Source organism: Apteryx rowi, unplaced genomic scaffold (genome assembly GCF_003343035.1).
Source record: "Apteryx rowi isolate R43461 unplaced genomic scaffold, aptRow1 scaffold_3, whole genome shotgun sequence".
Lineage (NCBI taxonomy): Eukaryota > Metazoa > Chordata > Aves > Apterygiformes > Apterygidae > Apteryx > Apteryx rowi.
In genome coordinates, this window is record NW_020449418.1 from 10,001,542 (window position 1) to 10,019,976 (window position 18,435).

General features: G+C 36.9%; 1 protein-coding gene across 5 annotated transcripts in view; it reads right to left on the minus strand.

Moving 5' to 3' along the window:
* Positions 1–322: 322 nt before the first annotated feature.
* ECI2 (enoyl-CoA delta isomerase 2) overlaps positions 323–18,435 on the minus strand; it is a 30,654-nt gene continuing 12,541 nt past the window's right edge. For 3 of the 5 annotated variants that reach the window (XM_026069761.1, XM_026069764.1, XM_026069765.1), the window contains exons 2-10: positions 13,987–14,149; positions 12,589–12,687; positions 10,379–10,570; positions 9,472–9,541; positions 7,518–7,620; positions 5,714–5,834; positions 2,516–2,605; positions 1,783–1,926; positions 323–927 (exon numbers count right to left, since the gene is read on the minus strand). In XM_026069761.1, the coding sequence (XP_025925546.1) occupies positions 772–927; positions 1,783–1,926; positions 2,516–2,605; positions 5,714–5,834; positions 7,518–7,620; positions 9,472–9,541; positions 10,379–10,570; positions 12,589–12,687; positions 13,987–14,149 (1,138 nt within the window). In that variant the 3' untranslated portion in view covers positions 323–771. Of the gene's footprint in view, positions 928–1,782; positions 1,927–2,515; positions 2,606–5,713; positions 5,835–7,517; positions 7,621–9,471; positions 9,542–10,378; positions 10,571–12,588; positions 12,688–13,986; positions 14,150–16,599; positions 16,621–17,491; positions 17,642–18,435 lie in introns of those variants that run through there. The other 2 variants (XM_026069763.1, XM_026069762.1) reach the window with 2 other exon arrangements.

Here is an 18,435-nt window from a genome sequence, read left to right on the forward strand (position 1 = left end):
GTGAGATCCTAATTTGGTTGTGGGGATGCTGAGAAGCTGATAGCACTTTTAATATTAAAATTTGCTAGTTTAACTGCTTTGACCCATTTCCTTCAAAGTACTATCAAAGAGGAAGAAATATTGCCCTTGTCTAAGGCAAGGAATTATTTTTAGTATTATAAACAAAGAACTTAAGATGCCCCAAATCCCTGCCAGGTAAATGGCCTCTGAAGTGAATACTTTTTATAAGAGCAACATTAATACAACTCCAGGAATGATTTTTAAAAGATTCCTCCTCCCTCACTGAGGAAGCTTTACAGAAGTAGTAAGAACCAGCAAGACATTAATTAGATAGTTATATTTATTTTACATTAATATAATATTTCCTGCCCCACAGATTGATAGAAAGAACCACCCATAAGTCAGTTATTGAAGAGCTATCAAAATATGGTGCTATTGAATCTGTTGCTTCTTTTGGAAAACAATCAGCTTTAGTAATTATTCAGAATTGTCACTTCTGCCTATAAAGTAGTGAAATTTTTTTCTCCCAGCATCACAAATGGAAGGATCCAGTGTACTTGGCATCAAAAATGTATGGAGAGGTATCTCCTAAATATCCATAATGGATGCAAGGCACACAACGTTGTTTTAAATTTATGAAACTGTTTTAACACAGTACTTAGAAATATACCTCATCAAAAGGGGTAAGAATTATTATTTGAAAAGGAAGTTTATTAAGGATAAGGATATGTAAGGCTATTGCCAGAAGGTAGATTATTCTACTGGTAAATATTAGAGCTTTGATTTCTTCTGAAAGAAGCTGACAATAGCATTTAGACATTCATCAGATAACCACCTCTCCTTGAGGACTTCACACTCTTGATTGTTAACTGCATGGAGCTTCTCCTTTTCCATAGCTCGTAACAGTTGCTTTGACACTGCCAAGGACTGGAAGAGAAAGAGAGGAAAGAATACTTGCATTCAATGAGGAACATGAATGAGGAAGTTATGTTTCTCTATATCTTAATTTAACATTACGGAAATAGCACAATAAACACACAGCTGTACTCAAACTAAGTTGCATTAACATTGTATTTTAAGTCAGTCTTTTACCTACAAGCAAACTATTGCATTTAATTACTACAAGTACTAATAAGATGGGAACTAATGGGGGAGCAAAACATCAGTCCACTCAGTGCTCATAATCAAAGTAGATGGGTGTAAAGAGTGAGACCTCTTCAACTGTCTGCAGTGCCAAATGTAACTTGCATTATCGACAGTTGGTACGACTGTCTTTTCTTGTCCAATGCATCATAGTATCATTGCGACTCAAGTAGTTTTGCGAAACCTAAACTACTAGAAGATAAGTGAGCATGATGAATGAATTCAGGAAAAAGTAAAGCCACCCACCCAGCCTCATCTTGAGCACCCAAAAACCACATAGTTAGTATAATTAATATTGTAGAATCAGCAGTAAGGCTCTTAAACCTAAATTACTGACAAAATAAATACCTAAGACAAGGAATCCAAGACAAGAACATCTAGACTGTAAGTGGATTAAGTAACTAATCTTTAAGGCATTTCTGCCAATGGGTCACAGAGACAAGTGCACATTCATTCAGGGTAGAAGAGAGGTATCTGTCTCTCAGCAGCAGAGGAACTGCGACAGACCTGTGTCTGAAAATGTATTGAACTTTGTTATTTCAGTTAAGAATGAAGTGAAACCAAAGAACAGGGTAAGTCTGGCAGAAGGACTGGGAATATTACAGACTTACAAGTTGGAGAAAGTTTAAAAGTACTGACATTTTTAGGAAGGCTTGCGTAAGCTTTTAGTCTTGCCCAAACTTCCTTCTGAAAAGTCCTGTCGGGGAAGACTTCAGTCACAAGTCCCTGGGCACAGGCTTCTGCTGCAGTCAGCTTTTTGTTGAAAAGCAACATCTCATTTGCCTAAATAAAGAAAAGCAGAGAGTGTGATTAGATGAGACGCAAGACTTGAGGAATCTGACAAGAAAGGTGCAAGCTTCCAATTCACGTCGTTTTAGCCTCTTGATTGTTAATGTCTGCTTTCTGACAAGAACACAGCTCCTACTGTTCACCAAGAGTCTACATGCCTGTTCGAGCAGAGCTCCAAGGGTGTCACCTGAAGTTACCTCATCATAAATTTTTTTGTCTACTTCCTACAGTGACTCCAAGATTTCTAGAACTGGGATTGGTAGGCTGTACCTTACTGAATAGACTATCCTTGATAATTTGATGGTTATGAAGTACTTGCTCTACTGCTTATAGATTTAAATCTTTCTCCTCTCTGATGGAGGACACCATGAGACAGAAAACTTTCATCAACATCCCAGTATAGATTTAGAAGTGTTCAGTACTCTGTTACAGTGCCTAAGCTGATACTGTCATTACATTTCTTGATCTTTGGTTAAAGAGATGCCAACAGGAGCTTTCTTTGAGGACTCTTGTTATGACCCCACTTAGAGGATACCAACAAAGAAAGGTCAAAAGATCCCACATGTAGTACAGATGTTCTTACCTTAGCTAAGCCCATGATTTTTGGAAACAGGTAAGAAGAACATCCTTCTGGACTCTGTCCAAGTTGACTAAATGGGGCGTGAAACGTAGCCTAGTAAAAATAAGAACAAAACAAAGCAAACCTCAGAACCAGTTCACAGGATGGAAGTACTAGGATTTAGTTTTCATTTTAAAGCTTCCGCTGTAAAAGAGTTCACCAGAGATATATTTGAACCTTTACCATAATAGGCTTTAAATATTATCTGGTAACACAGCTTCATCCTCTCAATGCACGCAGAAACTGACTTTGTTTATACAATGCGATTTCCTTATCTTAATAATCCCATTGATGAAGTTACCTTATTTGAATGGAGTACTTAGAAAAAAATAACTTGCATGTGCAAAGTCTTTACAGAAAGGATGTTCATACACATCTTCCCTAAAAGTTAAGTACATAGCCAAATAATTTATAGCTAAGAAGTACCTTGCTGCCTGAAGGCACATTCTGAGTTTGTTCCACTGCCGTAAAATTTAAGTCATTGTGAATCTTCTTTCCTCAAATTTTATACAAATTTAAAAAGAATCTGTGGCAGAAATGCATCTTGGGATCATACAGAACAGTACCCTAATTGCAAACTAAAACTGAACTGCAGAACTTTATTTTTGACAGCTTACATCAACATCCGTCAAGGAAGACAAAATGCTCCATTTTATTTCCATTTAAAATATGAACTGATAGACAATGAGTGCACAAGTTGCCAATGCAGCTTTCACTGTAATAGCAGGTAAGCATGTGTTACCATAGCCTTACAGTGAGACAGATCAATAGCCTTCCTAAGCAAGAGTGTGATACACATATAATTGGAAGTATGTAAGAAAATATTAGACATTTGCCAGGATACGAGTTGGTATAACTGGTCCTGCTATAGGAAGGGGAGATGAACTATACCAGTGATGCACACTGGTGTCCCAGGAACAGCAGTCAGATCCAAGCAGAAATCAGCTTTACCTGATTCCCAAGAACACTGATCTGTTGTCAGACTGGTCTGTGCAGTAGCTCATAAATACAGCTGGCAATAATCTGCTGTGTGAATACCTACCTGGGAATACAAACAGATCCTGAACGTGCTGAAGCTGGCTACTTCTGGAATACGTAGCCAGTGCCTAAGGCACTCCAAACAAACTGGTGAAGAATGTGAGAGTAAAAGATAATTTGGATGAGAATGATGTTACTGCCTGAGAGTTTACAATCCTGGGAAGGGAAGAAGAGAGAACAATCACCTTTAAGAAGACTTCAGTAAACTCAAAGATAATAGGAAAGCCCTCATGAAAGACTAGGTGAAGGGCTCAGTTAGACCCTAGAGAATTGCTCAAAGAACTGTTCAAAGAGCACAAGCAAAAGCTGTCCTAGTGCATGTAGGCAGATCCTAACAGATTGTCTCAACTAAATCATAAGCTTTTCACTGACTTTAAACACAATTACACAGGAAGTGAAAACTAGGTCAGGTGACTAAGGATGAGAGTAGTATGAACATGCAGAGATTTAAAAAAAATTAAAAATACAAGGCACAAAGTAAGATTCAACTACCAGTGATTATGTAAATGAATAGTAAAAGGAAGTCCAAATATGAGTCTGCTACTCAAGCAAGAAGGATGCTACTGGCAGGATGCCAAAATAACAAAACATTTAATGTTTTTTTGAATTAATCTTCAGCTAAGCCTATGCTAAGTTATGGCTGCAGGGGATATCCTGCTGAGGGGGAAGTGATTAGAATTCAAAATAGTCTCAATAAATTGGATAAGTATGAATAAAAAGATACCATTTAATATGGACAAGTGTAAAGTTTGGCAGGAATAACTGTTAATACAATATAGGATAGGAACAACTGTTTAACTGGCAATTCTACAGTAAGGGATCCAGGGGTTATAGCAGTTCACAAGTTGTACGCAAATCAAATGACATTCTGGGATGTTAAAACAGGAACACAGCCTGCAAAACATGGAGAAATTCTTCTGCTCTATTTTGTATCAGTAAGACACGAGCTGAAGTGATGTGTCCAGTTTGTATCATTACGCTTAAAGAGAGACTTGGAACGACCGGAAGGAGTCCAGAGGAACATGGTCACAGGTCTAAGAAAGCACATGAAGAACGACTGAATGAATTGGCCTTGTTTAGCTCCAGAAAGAATTGATGGAAAGAGTGGAGGTAAACTTGAGATGTATCTAATAGTTTTTAAATACATTGGAGGCTCTTGCAAGGGAGAATGAAAAGTCTGTTCTTTAAATCCACAAAGAAGAAACAATAGGTTCAGCCTGCAGCCAGAAAAATCAGATAGTGGGGGGCAGGGAAGAGAGAGAAGGAAAACCCAACAAACTTCTAACAAAAAAGAGACTCAGGGACTGGAATAGACTGAATAAATTAATACATTATACAATCATATGTCAGGAGTGACATGGTCCTAGTTGATCCTGTCTTGGGGCAAGCAGAAGAACCCTTGCAGCTCAATTTTCCTAAGTCTTATAGTGATAAACCACCAACCCAGCAGGGACTTTGGGGAAAAATCCAACACAACTGCTGAAGAAGGAATCTAAAAGTACCACCCATTATAGACACTTCCAGCTCAGGAAGCAATAGCTTACCTAAAATGATTTAACACCTGGGGTTAAGTTCTATGTTTGTTTGCTAACTTATACAAAAGAATAACAGAGGACACAAAAATAAGTGATATAATAGGATTCTGTGCTATGCTTTAATATAGCTTTTTTGTATATTTGGCAAATTTTCTTCAGAGGAATCTTGAGCTGGATAAACCAAAGCTTTTCAAGTTGTCTTTAAACACAGATTTGATAAAATGCTAGTTACTGCACTCCTATTCCATAATAATCTTTTGTTCTCCCCTCCACCTTGCTCCAAGTGGCTTTGCAGTTACCATCTCACATCAGCTACTGTACCTTTTGGTACAGTAAAGGGTACAGTAAAGAGTTTCTAAACTGGAGCTGAGTACCTTGATAATGTAACTACAGCAGAGAAATTCCATGCATGTTAAGCATTGGCTGATGCATGACCCTATGTTGCTCATTAATATAGGTGTTCCTCAATGTGACATAAGAAGTTCTTACACTGGTGTATGCTTTTCTGCCAGATTACTCTGGACCAAATAATACTCCTACAGAAAGACCTTTAAATACTGTCTTTGGATCAGCTATGTAATGTACTTACCGCATCAGAAGCGTAGACAATGTCACACAGTCCAAGGAGCGTTACAGAGATTCCAATGGCTGGGCCGTTCACCACTGCAATCAGTGGTTTAGGGAAATCAATAAAATGCGCCACAAACTCTCTGGAGAGAAGGAAAAACAGAATGTGAGAGTAAGACGCATCCTAGTCTTTTTTTTTTTTTTAAATCAAATATAAACTACTTTCAAACAGACGTGATTAGGTACTGCAAAACAAAAAACATGGGCTAAATCCTAGGTAGCATATGTTTTGACCCTTTCCCAAATGAATACTGACAAAGAAAATAAGCACTACCTGAAATACTTTTATTTCCTGACCAAGAACCAAATATGTGCATGTCAGCCCAGCCTTCTTAGATGCTGCAATCAAGTTATGAAAGTGCTCTCTTCTTCAGCTAGAATTATTGACTACAGCTAACCAACAAGAACAATCTTTTGCCCTGTCTATCTACCTACCTGCATACCTATCTATCCAGCCCAATTCCATTCTTGGGATATTCTTTCTCTTCACAGATTCTGTTCTGCAGTGAAGCCCCAGCAGCACCAGAACTGTGATGCTACCACAACACAGATTTCCCTAGTGCTCTTCTGTACAGGTTTGAAAAAGAGTGTTTTGTTATATTTGATAGCTACTTCACCATCCAAAGAGTGCAAAATATATTTTCCAAACATACTTTTTTCAAAAGTGAACAATTGTAAAGACTCCACTTCTCTGGCCTCTCTGTGCATCAGTTGTAATGAAGCACTGCACTTGTGCAATATTAACAGGATAACACATACAGTCTTCTGACAAGAGCAAGGTGAAAGATCATAAAGTACATATGTGAGACTGCGCACTGTGATGAATGTCCTACAAAGCATGGCTGGCTGGAACACTTGTCAGATACTGCTGAGTAACATTTTTGTAACAGTTTAGGACTGTGTCATTGTCACTTTGCAGGGGCAACTGTGATCCGCAGATAGCTTGCCTAAGTAAAACCCACAAAACTAAGTACTTGTAATTCATCTCTAAAACAGAAATCAAAAACACCATTTGCTTTTCTGCATATTTCAGATTTTCCATCAATTGCAAGTGCTTGAGGTAAGAAATCCAAACTTGCAAGCATCTCTCAAATGAAATCATCATGTATAGATGTAACAGAAAGACAAAATCTGCTTAAAACTGAGTAGGAAAGAAAGACTGTTGTTTGTCCCAAGAACCATTTCAGCCACTGTGTCACATGATGCCCCTAGTCTTCCTTGACCTTAGAAGATAAACTAGTTTAACAGATAGATTGAGACTCAAGGATGGAACTAAGGTACCAGACTTCCTGGGCCATTTTGGGCAAGCCTGTTACACCTAGTCTCTATTCAAACCAACATGCCAGTGAAGGTATCTTAGCAGAAGGTATCTTAGTCCTGTTAGTGGAGACATTGTTTGATAGCAAAACCAAAAAAACAAAAGAAACATTTTTTTCATTGTAGTTTACAAATGATAAAGACAAATCACGTTTTTAGCATTATATCTGCACATACGTTGGGGCTTAAAAATAAAATCAAGTCTCTAGCATCACTGTACTTAAAAAACAATTTCTAATATGCATCTCATTTCCTCCTTTATTCTTCTCCCACATACATCTCCCACATAGTCCTTGTGTATATGTGCACTGTGAGCTCTTTGACACAGTCATCTAACTGGATGTGTTGTACTTAACTCAGTCCCTACTGTCATGCTTTCTAACAATGCCTGCAAATCATATTTTACCCATTACAGTAATTTATGCATATATGAAACCAAGATGATCTACTTGAGTAGTACTGCTCCATCTTTTGCCATCTTCTCRGTTTCACCAGCTTGGATATTAGTAAAATTATTCAGATCATTTCCACTACAATAGTACTCTCCATTTCCTGCAGAGAACACATAAATAAATGCACCAATGTTTTCTGAGTAGACAAGATAAAAGAGCTTCCATGCATTGCATTTACAAAAGAATTTCATTCTAACAATATTAAGTAATTAGAGGAATTGTCTCAAAGTATAAACAGTATCTTAAAGGACATCTACAGTTTAGAATAATATTGTCAGATGAAAAGTGTGTCTTTTATTTCTTTCCCTGAGTACTTGCTCAGTTTTCTTCTGCCAGTTCACAATCATTCACACAGCAAGAAGTAAGAAATATTTAAAAAAACAGAAATATATAATATATATTATATATAATGTATATATATTATATATATATATTTAAAATAAACATATGTATAAGTTTATGCATGTCCCTTCGCTCCCTTTCAAACTGACACAGGAATCAGAAGTAGATAGAATAACCTATTTAAAATGTAGTGCAAGTTTCACTTTTATTATGTCCTATTGGGAAAATGGCATAGCAGTCTAAGGAGAATGACAGCACTGCATTGAAATTATTGTACTGAATGATGTATTTTTCAGTAGGAAGTAGATAACCTGTTGGCAAAGGTATAAGAGAGTTTGAGGCGCAGTGGAAAAAAGCAAGGAGTATTTAAAAGCTAGAGAGGGCAATGACTGCATGATTTAATCCTCTAAATCATCCTCTGTTCCATGAGGACATTTACAGGATCAGGCTTTTCTTTGTTTAGCATATGTATTACTTTATGCTGCAGTGCTCTTACTAACTATTTAAAATGGAATAGAAAGGTTTGCGCAGGAGAGTTTGCAGTTTACTCGTAGCTATACACTTGCTACACATTCCAGCTGTGTGAAGAGCCTTTCTCATGCTGTAAGGATTGTTGTGTTTAGTCATTGCTAATGAAAGGAAATTCAGTGTCCTGGGAATATGAGGGTGCTGGTAAAGCAGAGATGAACACATACACAACTACCTCACAAATGACAAAAGGTAAACTGGCTCAAGCCCAAAATCACCTTGTGTCCACACTACTTAGCTGCAAGCCTCAAGCTTTGACTAATTTTCTAAATGCATGCCGAAGAGCACACCTACCTGCGATGAGGGTGAGCCAGACAGGCAGAGCCTGCCACAGCCACTCTGTTCCTCTCACCTGCCCTTGCCACAATGTTGTTCGGTCAGTATCAGATAGAAACAGACCAAAGAGTCCTCTCTAGAATTCAAGCATGATGTCACCAGAGCAGCGCAGCTCCACAGGTAGCATGACTTTGGGCTGCCCTTTCGCACTATAGCTGCAGTCATCCAGTTGTACACATCATGTATCTGGTGACCAGGATGTATACAGGTGGGCCAGATTGCAGCTTGTCTGGACAACTCTTTTTCATGACAGCCACAGAAAAAAATCAAAATCAAGTATCATTTTTTCGTATGATCGTAAGTAAAGATGCACTGTAAACTTCTGTTGGGCATTTCAGTGCAGCATTTGAGGGGTTTGTTTGTTTCTAATACGTTCTGATGTATGACAGAGGTAGACAAAATTGACTAAAGCCATCCAAATAAACTCCAAAAGCTATAGTGAAGCAGCTGTGGAGCAGATAGATCAGCTACTTAAAAGTAATATAGCCTTTAGAGTATCCCATGTTCATCTTGCATCTCAGAAAGATGTTTTGATAGCAGCAAGTCTGCTGAAGAATTTGAAACACCATCTTGACAGAATTCTGTCAAAACACTTTGGAAAACCTTTGGTCTATACTAAAGGAAGCAATTTCCTCACTTGTACACAATTCTATCTTAGCCTAAATACAGGTAGATAGCTCATGTCAGGACTGTACTTCGGCATAAAAATAAAATTAATGTAAGAGAGACATAAAAAATGCGGTACCGGTAATAACTGCTATGGTAGAATCATCTTTGGCAGCTTCTTCAAGTGCTTTGATAATTTCTCTGTACATCTGCATAAGAGGAAAATCAACAAAGAAAATTGTGATGCTGTAAGAGACCATAAAAAGGAGTTCCACACTGACAACAAGGAACTTGAGAGATAGTTTAAGTATGGTTCTTTTAAATATGTAGAAAATGTACATCCTCAGGAAGTATTGCACAAGGTATTTCTGACCACAAAGACACAAGCTTGCAATACTCAGACTTCCAATGCAAATCTGAAGGTCAAAATAAGGTCCTTTGGGAAATAAACATTAACTGGAAACAGCTTATTTTAAAATCTGAAAAGTAGTATGACAAGTGGGCAAAATAATATATTAAAGAATTAGCAGTGAGGGCAGAGTCCCAGCTCTGGCATTTTTGCAGTTGTGAAACAGGATAATTATGTGGCTTCTCCAACAAGATAGATTTCCTCATGCAGATAGCTATAGGAACAGGACAACTATCTAGACACAAATACAGTACTGCTGAGCCAAAGCAGGCTGTCCACATTCTTTGTTATAAGCAAGACTACAGTCAAATCTTATCTCCAAAAAGCAAACTGGTCTTCCTACATGTCAGTGTTTTAGTTTAGTGCTGACCATAATTCTATACTAAGTTAAAAGAAAAAGAGGCACAGCAAACCCCAATCTTTTAAATGCCTGTAAAATGCTAGCAGAGTGGTTTGATTTTGCATGGCATCTCTATACCTTAGACTGTCATTGGAGTCAAGACACTAAACCTTCATAAGATTCAGACCACTGTGCTTCAGTTAGTTCTGCTAGACCTGTAGCAACAATCCTTTAAAAGCTTAAGTAACTTACCCATGAAAGAAGAAACAGTTAAACCTCACAAATCAGTTTCTTTACCTTATGGCTGATGGCATTTTTCCTCTCAGGTCGGTTAAACATTATCTTTGTGATGTTGTTTTTGGTAGTAACTATTATTGTTTCATAGCCATCATGTCTGCTCTCTTCTGGAGCAGCATCTTTCACCTGGCTAGAAGATTCTGCAGAGACCAGACTTGAGACAAGCTCAGTGTATTTCTGTTTGGCATTATCCTGCAAAGAGAAAAATCCCACAAGATTATCAAATGCTGAAATCCAAACCAGTTTGTTCTGCTATTCTTAAAATAGGAAGCCATAAAAAGGAGGGGAGCATGACCTCAGGATAAATGAAAAAAATCTTTCAATTAGAAAGTATGCTAATTAAGGTAAAAATAGGAAGATACTGTATTTAAACACTGCAGATTGTGATTAAATCCAGCTGGAAAATAGCAATAAGGGATCCGCAAGATAAAGTACATAAATGCTGGGATGATAATGACATTGATTTTTTTTGAGAAATGCCCCCATCCATGTCTGAAAATACGTGAAAGCCCTCTGGCATAACCACAGCATTTACACACTTCAGTTCATGAATCCTTTATTGCTGCTTTCCAGTTGGGCATTTCTCCAACAACAACAAAAAAATTATTTTAGAACATTATGTTTTGCTGGAAATAAGAACACTGAAATGGGCCCACGGCATTTAAAAATTGCTTACAGACACTAGTTAGCATTTAGCACAAACATGACATGCAAAGGCCTAAAAAACCCTGCCCCCCCCATGTCTACAGTAAGTAGTGATTAAAAAGAATTGTAAATGCTTGGCTGTTACAATCTATTTCCTTGAAATGATGTTATACTTCAAGAATTTGTAATCTCAAGCACATGAAAATATTTATTCCTTCTCCACTATAACTTCAAGAGTAGATTCTTCTCCTTGAGTATATCTTAGCTACTCCTAAAAGATGCACAGTGCCATCTGGAAAAACAAAAAACAAAAACAAGAAACCCCCCCCAAAACCCCAGCACCAACCACCACAAAACCCTCCCTAGTTCCTATCCTTTCCCCAGCTCCCCCACAGTGATATCCTGACCTCACCGAGTTTCTTTCAGCACATGCATCTCAGGCAAATGAAATATCCCAAAGCACATTAAAAAAAAAGCTATGTTAAGTAGCATCTATGACTAACTTCCAAAACTATTCCCAAAGAGCAGGCCTAATGCATTAGCAAAACAGCTTGTTTGTAAAGCTTACGTTTCCTTCATTTACTACCAATGGAAGAAACTGCTATGTGTAATAGCTATGTGTAATATCAGACTTAAGACAATCTGCATGAAAATAGAATACTTGTGTTTCTTTGACTCTATATTCTGCCTGCTCATTTCACTTGAGGTAAAGACTTCTCAAAAGGTTGTAAAAGGTAATAAAGATCTCAAGATCAACTGAACAAGAATGAAAAGAGGCTCTGAATACACCGTTTTTTAGCCACTTTTTTCTAGTCTTTTAGTTAGAGACCAACTTTTTAAGGTGACAAAGTTATCAATATCATGCTGGATTCATGGATTTATTCTTTTTCTAAATAGGGAGAGAGAGAAAGAGACAGACAAGGTTTAATAGTATGTGAAATCACAGGAGAGGCCTAATTCTGCTCTCAAGGTAGAATTTTCATTTTGGCTAAAGCAAAACTATGTATGAATCTTCACCATTTAACCTCCCTCCAAGGGCATCTAATTCCTGTACTTCTGTATTTGACAGAAAGAATGGATAAGACTAATTTTCCTTTCCTTAATGACTGGCAGGACTTGCTACAGATGGAAGGTTTTCTCCTCCTCCCGACCCAGAGGTTTAATCTATCTCCATATAATAGTAAGATCTGTGAGAACAACAGAGAGAAGGATCACAAGTCAAGGAACACACCTGTAAGAAGAGTGAGGCTCAATCCATCTCTCACAGGAAACAGCAGAATATGACATAATGTTTAAAACTACATTTTTATGGTAAGTCACCACACACATAAGATCTCTTACAGTGCTACAGGCTGTTAGTAGTAATTTAAAACTAGGCTTACACAGGAAAAAAAATCTCCAAACATTAAGTATTGAAATAATTATGAGAATACAGTGCAAAACATTTCAGAGTCTGAAGCAGAGGCCCTCAACTAGCAGATAGTATGTTTAGATACCATTCATTTACAAACCAGGCACTTGAAGTAATTTACAAAGTAGCTAAGTGGAACTATAGATGTCATCACCTGAGACAAATTGCCAAGAGAATTCCATGCATCCCATTTGGCCTTCTTGACAAAGTCCAGCATACCTGGTTTTGGAGAATTGCAGGGACCCTCAGTAGCCTGAGAAGAAAGTGAAACAAACTCATTTAAATCTTTGATTAAAGTTCAGATGTCTTGGTAGAAAAAAAAAAACAAAAAAACAAAAAAAACACCTTTAGGAAGATTTATGTGATCAGAATACAAAGTTCAGCTCTGAGGGAAGGAAAATCTAATTGTTGAGCTATATTCAGACAGTCTGCATACCATGAAACTTCTGTCTGCCATTTCCTAATAGATGGTGCTGGGCTTTCAGATGCCCCTAACCAATAAGAGATACTAATTTCAAAATATACATGCATATATGTTCTCAGCAACCTATCTCAAATTTGTGAAAGCTATGTATTTAAAAAGAAAGTTTTAAAAGTGTAAGTTGTTTGAACAAATATATCATTGTGTAAGATCTAGTAGTTGGAACTAACTTCAAAGCTGGCCCTGCTTTGCGCAAGGTGGTTGGACAAGATGACCTGCAAAAGTCTCAGCTATCCTAAAGTACTCTATAATCAATTTTCCTGAAGAAAGGTAAACTATCAGAGATAAATATTTAGAGTTGGCGGATAAAAAAGAAAAGATATATTTTTGAGCTCATTATTATTAGTTACTGAAGTACCTGAAACATTCTATTGTCTTTAAGAAGTTTTTATTTAAAAGAATGATTGATTGCCTTCTTCAATATAACAAGCCATGGCTTGTACTGACCCTGTGGCCAATCTTGATCCACAAATACTTCCCTAAATACCAGTACAAATCCCCCTAAGGACTTTCAACAGTATCTATACAGTGTCCTTCCATGCTGTAGTAAATAACTTTCACTCAGAGTAAATGGGGAAGAATTCCTTGAATTAAAAAAAAAAAAAAAAAAAAAAAAACTAAAAATACCCACAAAGTCAAGCTTCAACTGTCAATACTGCTAGATTATAGGACCAGCTGACTGTCTGCAGATACAACAAAGTTAAGAGAAAGCATGTGGCATTCTCTTTTCTTCCTGAGCACCAGCAATTTTCCTGTGCTGCATCAATACAGGGCATATTATATGGAAGGCGTCACACAGTGGACATAATTTGGCTCTAGTCCTTTGAATAAAGGTTTCTATTCAAAGGACAGTTTACAAGACGAAGCAGTCTGCCTTCCCTCTGAATTCAGGCAGAGTTTGAGGGGCTGGCATTTCAAAAACAGAATTTGACCACTTGAAATGAAAAGCTTGTTAAGACACAATACATTGGAACAGCCCATATTTTAAATATATACTTTAAATATATATTTTATGGGTCCATCCCCTCAGATTATAACTGCCCCTTAAAAAACAAAATGAGTCAAGCCCACCTGTTTAAACAAAGCGTAGAGCTTCAACTTAACTTCATTCCCAGGATCCTTTTTCAAAAGCTTCAGCTGCTCTTGAGCCTTTTCAAAGTCTTGCTGGCTGACTTGCATGGTGGCTGCAGTCGTGTGCAGGTGAATTGCTGGAATGCAAAGAGCTTGCACTCGCCTATTAACAAGTGAGAAAAAAAATCTCATTAATTGCCTTTTTTTTTTTTTGTAAGACTAGAGAAGAAACAAATATGCTGATTTTAAGATACTTTAAGTAAATGCAAAACATTAAATCTTTGTACCTGCACTGATTAAAACAACAACAACAAAGCAAAATATAAGAAATTACAAGAAAGTTGCTTTAGAAGTTGGGTTCAGCTGTAACATAATTAATCTTTGGAGAACAAGACATTAGCTCTCTCTAGTATGCAAAATGCTGGATTTAATGCAAGAGCCAAGCATTAACTAGAATGGTGCCAAATGACAGAGGAGAAACTACACAGTGATATACCAGCTGATCATCTACAGACCACTAAATGGCAGTAGTGGTAAACTAATGTTTTGCTGTTTCTAGAATAAATCATAGTCCTACAGGTTCCATCCATGACAAACAAACACAGAAAAATTTTATTTAAGTTTTCATCTCTGTATACAACATTAACAGCTTTATATGCCTATGAATTAAACAGACCAGTAGCCTGTCTGGTTTTCAAAATCTTTGCAAGATTTGTGTGCTTCTAACTCAAAGCATCTTAATCTAAAGGCCTGGTTCTGCTATCAGGGCAGCATAAATCAAGACTAATTTCAAGATCTACTTTGGGGTAAGAAAAGGATTGGCTGTAAAACAACCTGTAGATACTTGAAATAAGAGTTGGACAGAATATTCTGGGAAAAGAACTTTCCACCAGAAAAAAAAGTAATCCCATCAAAACAAACAAACCAACCAACYGAACAAACCCTGGTAACACTTTGTAAAACCAGGTCTGTTTCAATGATTTTGGAATCCAAAAGAAGCCTAATCATTTTGACTTGTTTCAATAGGGCAATAGCATGTCGTTTCAACTTTCTTCATTTAAATTCCAATATATTTAAGAATATTTACTTATTTATTTAAAATGTTAACATTTTATGTTTCAATTAGTTCCTTCTGGACTTTTTGGGGGAAAAAAAAAAGAGAAGACTTTTTCCCATTGCAGTTTGCATAGAGACACAGGTGCCACGTTAGAATGTTATGCAAGATATAGTTTATAACTAGTCACATTTAAAAAAGTAATGATTATCTGAAATGCAGACCAGCAGACTGCTTAATCACCAACTTACTGTGTTAACATTAGAGTTACAGAACTGTAATTTTTAACTCATATCTATCATGAAAATTCTGCCTTTTTACACACCTAATCAGAATTTTAGGGAAATAAGAAAATGCCCATTTCAAAAACATCTTCATCACTCTTATTTCTTAAATAAAATTTATTTTCTATTTTAAGCCTAAAAATTAAAAGGCAAGAAGTGTGAAGAATGACAACAGTGTACAATGAATTTTATTACTTTTTAAAACCATCCAGATACAAGGTTTAGGTTGCCTTGCAAAAATGTTTGTAAAAATCTGTTGGTATTATGTTCTATTATGGCTCTTCTGCATTAACGAAATCTAAGTTCCTGGTATTTACTTTTTTGGGGCTACTGAGGCTACTGAGTTTGAATGATGGAGAAGAAAAGAATATTTTCTGTTGTATACAGAAAACAACAATACAAAACTATGCCATTAGTGCTTAAAAAGAAAGAATCTCAGAATCTGCTTCAAAATCTTTTGTTATTAGACAAAAATCTACCTGAACAATACAAAATGGAATAAGCTATCAAAAAGCAGAAAGTTCTTATCTTAAAGTAAGGCAGTGGGAACAGAAAGTCTTCTTACATAATTGATCAGCTGTAAGCCTTTATTAACATAGCAGTGAACTCAAAAATGTGGGTTAATCATCTGCCAGTTTAACAAACATCAGGCAAAAGATGCCTTCAGAAGACTGTGTCAGAGTTTAACAAGTCACTTATCACTTAACTAACTGTTGAGGCTCATGGACTTCATGCCCAGCATCAGCAACAGCATTTTAACAGGAAAAAGTTGGCCTAAACAGGTACAGACACAAGTTTTTGAATAATACTGAGTTTCTTCGTTCAGTTTGCCCTGGACTCTCAGAACATGATGTTTACTTTCAGAGCCTATCCCCAAGCATGTGTTTAAGATGCCATTTACAGGAAAATGAGAATGAAGGAACAAGGCTTGATTTTTTTCATTTTCCTAACCATGTTTAGAGGAACTTGAATGCCACTGGTCCCAAGATGATCAGTGTATCTTGTATGATTTTTTTTTGACAGACTTAGGCAGTGACTATACTAAAGTAGATTCAAAGTTTAAAAAAGGAGATTTGAGTTTTACACCATGTTTGAGAATCCTGACTTGACTACAGCTTGACTATGGTCACACAATGTTTTAAATATCATAAATAGGCTTTAAGATTACAGGTCTGTCTTTTATACAGTTTGATAGCTGTGACCATAAATGAACAAAACTTGAAGATGGGGGCGAGGGGAAAGCACAAGAGCCAGTCTAAAAGCATGTGCACTTACATGTTCAGGGTTGGGGGAATTTCAGATTAGCAGGTCAGGAGTTCTCTTCCTTACTAAGAACACAAGCGGACAAGTTGGAAGAGGAGGAGGAACCAATTAGGTCAATAAAAATATCTGGCTGAGGAGAAGTGGAATGATCTTTCAGTAAGTCCAGACTTGCAGATAAGAAATAGGCCATCTATCTAGCTCAACTAGCCCATCTTACATTTTCCTTTTTCCTTCTTCTTTTCCTCCGTACTGACTGGTTTGCTATAGGAGTTTGCAAAACTTAGTGGTTTATTGATGAGAAAATGTCATCATCAACATCAAGGCATGTTGCCAGAACACAGCAGAAATGGCTTATTCTTTAGAAGTCAATACATTTGGTTTACTTGGAAATGAAAAATACAGGGTATTATTAACCACAGGATTATTAGGGAGGGTATGGAGGTGTTGATGACTATCCCTCCCTACTCTACAAGTATAATCACAATACTGTAGCTAGTGTAGAATAACTCAAATGTATTACTATCAGGAAGTAGAAATATTTCTAGTGTTCTGGTATTTCCAATATATCTAGCTGGCAGAAAAGATCGGTGCACATACTGTATAACCAATGCATTTACTGCTGTTTTAATAAACAGAAAGAAATGAAAGTCAAATTATTTCCTCCTTTACATTAGATGATTTTTAATAGTTGTTCTAAACACAAGTTTGGTGTACAAATCCTTATCAGCTTTTAATATTTTACACTCCTACACTGTTTTGACATGTAAAGAACAGAAGATAATGATGTGTCTATTGGCAAATCGAAGTGCTGAATCACTGTTGTTTAGTATAAGTGGCTCAGCTGTGCTTGATAGTTTTTTTTCCAATCTTAAAGAATAGCTAAGAATCAAAGATCTAAGATTACCATTCATTGAGATCTGAAATGGGCTGTTCTTTATGCTCTATACATGCACAGTTAACATTCTTTCATCACAGCTGTTGGGAGGGAAATTGGAATCATCTCCTGAGGTCTCCACAAGAGCTCTCCAGCAGAATTCGAACTTAACTGGAACGTGATGAATGATTAAAACATGAGACAATTTCTTGTGCATCCTCAGTGCATATAAGACATCTCTGCAAGCAGAAAGATTTGCAGACAGATATTCTCTGAAACACATTTGAAAGTTATAAACATGAATGCCAGTAAAACATATAATGATGTGACACTCATACACGGGATACTTGGTGAGAATCACTCATCAAAGCTCTATTGTGTATCTGGAGAGTCACAAACTTAAATAGGTTCTTTACACAACCTCATCCAAGGTGACTTTCTAACAAAACACTCTTGAACAGCTACTCAAAATAATTTTGTTGCTAATGGAGAGAGGAAAAAGCCATTTTTATTTGGCATCCAGGGACAATTCTTGCTGACTGTAGAGAGCAAGAAAGTGTACCCACTGGTGTTACTGGCTTTTGGACAAGGTAGCTAAGTTTCTCACAAGGACAACAGCCAGCTGCTGAAGCCCCATCTGCATTAGGAAACCCACTGACACTACTGCTAGTTCAGCTGAAAGAAAACGGAGATGAACGCTTTGTCTGATGCCTACATCTCCACAACACCTAGATACAATAGGGATGCACAAAGACTGGACAAACTATATAAATGATCAGTATTTGTCAATGGCTTATCCTAGCCGAATCCAGAATGCTTTCAGATCATTAGAATTAAACAAATTAGATGTAAACACATAGTAGCGCATTGCTCTTGGTTCCAGCACTGCTTTTAGCACTCAGTATATTCATTCTTCAAAACCAGACAAAATGGTAAGTGTCCTGCAAAGACCCAAACCAATTTACACAATAAAA